Below are 6,000 nucleotides of genomic sequence, written 5' to 3' on the forward strand. Positions count from 1 at the left end.
TGTTCCAGTTATGATTGTTTCAGTTTTGTGATCTGTAGGATGTTTTCTGCCGTTCTTGTTTTCTTCAACTGTCGAAATCGATTTTGCCAGGCATTTTTTCTTGTCGGCTATTTCTTGGTTGTATGTGTGAAGGTGGGTTTTTTGTGGTCGGCTTTTGACCGTTTGTCGAAATGGCAGCAGAATCCAATCGTAATTCAGTTTTTCGATGTCTGTCCTGGTTGAAGCAAGGAGTTTCATGGGTAGATGAGCTACCACTGCTTGTGGGATACAGAGTCTGGAAGATGTTCCATCAAGTTCTACAGCACATACTGTCAAAATTGGATCTTGTTTGGTGGTGAAATGTGAATGCACTGTTAGTTGATCATGGTCGCTTTTGTCCGAGACTATCGTTTGGGCTGACTTGACCGATTCGTGCAAGGTTTGAGAGAGAAATATGTAATCAATAATTGCAGTTGACGATCCTCTAGCCCATGTTGGGAAATACAGCTATGAGTGCATGTGTAGGAGTAAATTATTTCTATCCCACAATGCAACCACTCACTAATGTGTCAAATTGCACAACCGTGGCGTTGGAAGGTGCCCACAGGTTGCTACCTTCGGTTGGTTAAATATGCCCTCATGGAAATGGACGAGCATGGTCATTCCTCAATAGTAATTGAGGCGTAGTCTATATACACAAGCTAACTATCGATGTATCTTTTTTAAGACTCAACAGTGAGCAACTAGTGTGCCTGCTCCCCAGTGGAGGTGGTAGGGGTGTTGTGGCTGTTACAGCCAAATACCACAGGTATCGGACTCAAATGAGCCGCTACTCGTCGCTAAACCATCACTTTGGACCTGCCGTTGCATTGTCCAAGAAAATACAAATTCAATAAACAAATTGTGATAAAGATATGCAAATAGGCGCAGAACCGAATCACATATAGCATCTTCAGAAAAATAAGTAAAATCCATTAACCTTGCAAATACAGTTTAGAAATCATAGTTAAAATATAACACCATAAAAATCAGCAAAAGACAAATTCATAGATGACAATCATTAAAAAAAGTTAAATCAGTGAAGAGATCAGTCCGAATCAAATATATATATATAGCCTATATTCAAAATTCTCAATAGTTCAGAGGTTAAGAAAGTTTCCCTACCTGCATTTAGCCTATGCCAGACATCTATGGAGGACAAAAATGCTTCTTTCAAAGAAGCGCCCCAAATATGTTGTTCTTATATAAATTAGGGCCTGACATTTAACCAGTAAATGCCTTAATGTCTGAACAGTAGTCTGGGTTTTACAAAACCTACATAAAGCAAGTTCTAATTTGAGTTCTGAGGTTGGTGCCAACAAATCCCCCCACCCCCTTGTTGGTGATAAATGTAAATAAAAACAAAAGGAATTGTTCTTGATAATTAACTCATGGAAACAGTTCCAGATATTTTGGCAACACTCCTACAGCTTTATCTTCATTCGAAAATGTGGAATGCAGCCTACAACCTCTGGTCTTCTCTGCCGTTTCTATCCAGTCAATATTGTGGAGGCACCTTTTCACCCATGATGGGTTAGAGTTTAGATCCTGCGTACTACTTCCACATTTAGGCAGAATAGTTTCAGCTCTACAAGTTAAACGATTCATGAGGTTAGACGACTTACTGGTTGAGATTTTTAGCAAATCCTCAGAACGAGCCAGGAATAGGAGTGATTATTTTGTCATAGAGGGTTAGTAGCCGCCATTCAAACCAAACGTGCAAAGAAAGAAGGCCCAATTCAAAGCGTAACGATGGCATAGGGACAGATAGAAGATTTAGTGTACGCTTCCAATATGCCTCTCTAATTTTACCCACACTATCCTTTAACAAGCTGGTTCTATTTCCATGCCATAAGATTGATGGTATCACTTTTCCTATGTAAATTTTACTTACGGTGTTCTTATTATTCCTTCTATGGTGCAGTACTTCCAACGGAAGCTCGTCTGTTCTGAGCCCTTGGCTCACCGCAATTAACCTGTAGCGGTAGTTCTGATGCTTGCTACTTAAGTGGTTCAGCTCTGAGCCCAGTGAGCTAAGATTTATCTGTGCAGTCAGATGAAGCAGTCATAAACCCTCCATACATTTCCAACACAAAAGCTACTGCACACCCCCCAGACCCTGACTTATAATCACCACTTAATTCGCCATGTCCACACAGATCTCATCAAACGCTGCAAGACAGTCCCACAGAACATCCTGCATGTGATGCCCTAGTCCACACTGACTCTTGAAGATACTGTTCTACTTAACATGACTCGATGTTACACTGCATCTACATGGGGAAGGCCTACTCTTGCAGAGCACTCAAGTTTCCATTGACGTCTGTTAAAAGCCATGCAGTCCTGCCCCACCCCTTTGAATTCTGTGCTTTGTAGTTTTTTTTTGCGCATTTTGGTTAACATTTTAAGACTTTAAACACACAAAGATATATTTTATTCCTGCAGTCACTAATCGCAATTATAAAATTATCAAAATAAGCATAAAATTGTTAACAGTTTGATATAAGCTATATAAATGTATAGTGACCACATTACAAAATAAGAAAAATCAGCAAAATACTCCAAAACCTATTGACCAAATTAATACATAAAAAACCCACGGTCAATTTATTCAGAATACCCTAATCGAATATATTGTCTAAAATCCCCTCTTCAGCAGAGAATTCACGAATCCTTGTTTTGGTACATTTAGTACAGATATGAATAACTCCCTCCATTCTGTCCAGCCAGCCCACACAAGTCGCTGATAATTCGAGAACAAAAGGACAAAGTGGGGAAAATACTGGTCAGGTATATTTTTTATCAATCCCTCCACATTATTGCCTCCCGAACTTGGCAACTGAAGAAACGTTTTTGTGGCATTTCTTGAAAAAAACATACAGAGATGAAATCACCATAGTGTAAGCGAGTTGGGAAGGAGCAGATGGAAAATCCCAAATAAGTATAACAAACACCTGTAACTTTAACTTGATGAGTTGCCATGTATATTATTCTTTACCATTTGGCTTAGTGCCCACTACCATGAGTTTGGTTTTGAGTGACTATTATAAACGTATTCGTACTAGCACAAACGCCCAGGGCATTAATAGCACCCTGAAGACCGATTGCTGTCTGATCAATTAGAATCAGCATAGATCAGGCAGGGTATTGAGTCACTTCTGATACGTGGGTCACTTCCAATACGCGGGGGAAATGTCTTACTCCAGCCAGGTGATTATCTAAATCAGAAGAATATAGGTTATACAACAGGGGTGCAAGAACGCAACTCTGTTTTAAGCCAATATTAGTTTTGATCTGGCAAGATAATATTCGCACCTGTGATAAATCGTACGGAGACCACTGTGTCACTGTGAAAACCCTTAATAGAACTGGATTGAGGACCCACAGAGATAGTTCCTGCAGAGCCTAGGTTGAGAAACTGCATGAAAGGCTTTTGAGAAATCTGTGAAACAAGTACATGTTGGACCTGCGTGCTGTAGTTTCAGTGTGCAGGTACTGTATAACAGTTATGGGCTTTAGGAATCCGGGTTGGCATCTAGGCAAACGACCAGTGGTCTCTGCACAGGCATTACGTTTTTACAAAAGTAGTGTTGCAAAGATCTTGGCACTGGTGTCTAGAAAAGGCAAGAAGCCAATAGTTGGCGGGGTTCACTACTCCCTTTCTATAAACTGCGATTGGTATGGATTCACTATCAGTTATCTCACCGACGTTAGAATCTTCCTAAACCAGAAAGCCAATCTGTCGTTTTTCTTTTCCATTAGAAACGTAGGAACACTACAGTCCTAGAATAACAAGACAATACTGAGTAACTTTCTCATACATGGCAGGATTCAATTTGAGAGTTGACTCGCAGAATTGTGGTCTCAAAGCATCACCAGCAAGATGCCCTATTAACAGCAGGTCTGTAGAAGAATCTCTTCACTTGGTAAAACACAGTCCCCAAAATACAACCCTGAACTTAGCATGTTCTTCTGCCCGAAAGGGCAATGTGGAAGTGGGCATGGGCTTTTTTAAAGTTTTAGAAGGAGCATGCACTTGGCAACCCCTAATAACTTGCATTTTCCACGCCAAGGTCCCATAGATTCAGTCCCTGTCCCCCTCCACTGGAAATGCCAAGGTCCCCACAGACTCTACTCCCAAGCCCCCTCCCATGGCACTACCTACCTCACCAAGTTCCCCACAGACCCTTCCAAGACATTACATGCCACGCCAGGTTCCCCACATTCTACTCCAGTCCCTCTACCCTCCCAGCAGTTCATGTCACACGAATGTCCCGACATAATCGACTCGACCCCTCCCTCAGGCACATGCCTCACCAGAAGATTCGACAACCCCTCGCCCCACAGGGCTTGAAATAGCTACTTCACCAAAACGTTGCCATGCCAAACCCCCAACAAGTCCACGCTACATTTAACCAGCCAAGTGCCTACAATGGCCATGCCAATGTTCCAGCACACCCCCACCTCTGGAACTGCAGTGTCGCGATACCCAAACGCCTGCACTTGACCCACTAACGACCCAGCACAACACCCGCAGAATTGACATGCAAATCCCCGCAGCCACTATTGACAAACATCAGTGACAACTGAAGAAATACGATTGGCATGACAAAAACCCCACGGCCTCCCCAAAATCGCTTTCCCCTGCCCACACAAGCCTACTAAAGGACTCATAGCAAGGCGTTCAGAGCGTTGCCCTTCCAAGCCCTCCGGTTTCCATTAAACCCAGTGATTCCTAAAAGCCAATGGTTTGGACACATCGCACCGACAAGGTCTGTAATTGCAAACCTTGCAGAGCTCCCCCCTCCACCTTCATTCACCGCGGCACTCACCAGGAGTAGTTCTGCTCTGCCATGGCAGCTGCCATGAGTGCTGCTCCTCCGCAGGCCCTGCGGCTCGGCCTGTCACTGGTGCTGTTGCGGCTCGGTACTCAACATGGCGGCCCTGAGAACAACAAGAGACTTCGAGGTCTTGGATGCAGGGGAAGGCTCATTCCATTGCAGCGATGATGCGATCCTGGTCCATAACGTACGGGCGCTCCGGGAGACCGGTCGGGCAGAGACAGTCAGTCAGGGTGTGCGGTCGGGCAGCTCAGCTGCTATTCTCCAAAGTGAGCGCGCGTTGTTTCGGCTCAGTGAGCGCGCGACACCATATTCCCCTCGCGCACCACAAACTGCGCATGTGGGCAGGGCTGCGTGGGCCCGCAGTCGCCATCTTTAAATTGGGCAAATGTCCTTGATTCGTATAGTCTCAACTCTTCCCCACACCCGATATTTGATGCTCATAGAGACTGGCTGTTTGCCCAAAGGCAAAATGTCTGCCTGGTGTTCACGTGACCACGCCCACATGCGCTGACATTCTTAGGCGAGAACTGAGATCCAAAGTGCGGCGACGCGCTAGAGTGCGGATACGCGCTCGGAGTTGAAAGGGGGCTGAGCAGGGGCGCGCACTCTGTCACCTCATCAACCGCTCGGGCACGCGCTTTATTCGTTTGCTTCTTGGCGTTTCCCGACGTTTTTTTTTATTATTTTGTTTTGTATTTTGCATCCTAACAAAGGAAGTGGAATAAACCTCTGTTAATTTTCCGATGCTGAAGAAACGAACAAGAGCATTTTCGATCGAAGACCCCAAGCATATCTCAGAAACTCAAATCACGGAGGCTGGTTCAATGTGGAAGTTGTTTATGCCCACCTCAAAATACCACCACAGAATGGAAGGCTGAGCAAGCCAGTGTGACAATACGTATTGGCACCTTTGCATGCATGCCAACTCTAATTGCTTAGGTGGAATGCTTTTGATATTTTTGTGAAAAAAATCATGATATTTTTCATTGTTTTTTTCTTCCTCTTAAAATATGACACTATTAACAACCACAAGATTTCTTCTTCCCAAGTTGGAAAAATCTAGAAACAACAGCTGTTACTTCCATGGAATATACAGAAAGTTCCAGTTTACTAACAAATCTCTTATTGACTCTTGGAG

The 6,000-nt window shown here is 43.8% G+C and overlaps 1 protein-coding gene across 1 annotated transcript in view; it reads right to left on the bottom strand.

Annotated features, from left to right (window-relative positions):
* Positions 1-5,203, bottom strand: part of SPPL3 (signal peptide peptidase like 3) — a 574,818-nt gene extending 569,615 nt beyond the window's left edge. The window contains exon 1 of the mRNA XM_069619781.1: positions 4,851-5,203. Coding sequence (XP_069475882.1) covers positions 4,851-4,885 — 35 coding nt within the window. The 5' untranslated portion in view covers positions 4,886-5,203. The remainder of the gene's footprint in view (positions 1-4,850) is intronic.
* Between the last annotated feature and the right edge of the window lie 797 nt (positions 5,204-6,000).

The sequence above is a fragment of the Ambystoma mexicanum genome, chromosome 10 (genome assembly GCF_040938575.1).
Source record: "Ambystoma mexicanum isolate Mex_15411 chromosome 10, UKY_AmexF1_1, whole genome shotgun sequence".
In the NCBI taxonomy this organism is placed as follows: domain Eukaryota; kingdom Metazoa; phylum Chordata; class Amphibia; order Caudata; family Ambystomatidae; genus Ambystoma; species Ambystoma mexicanum.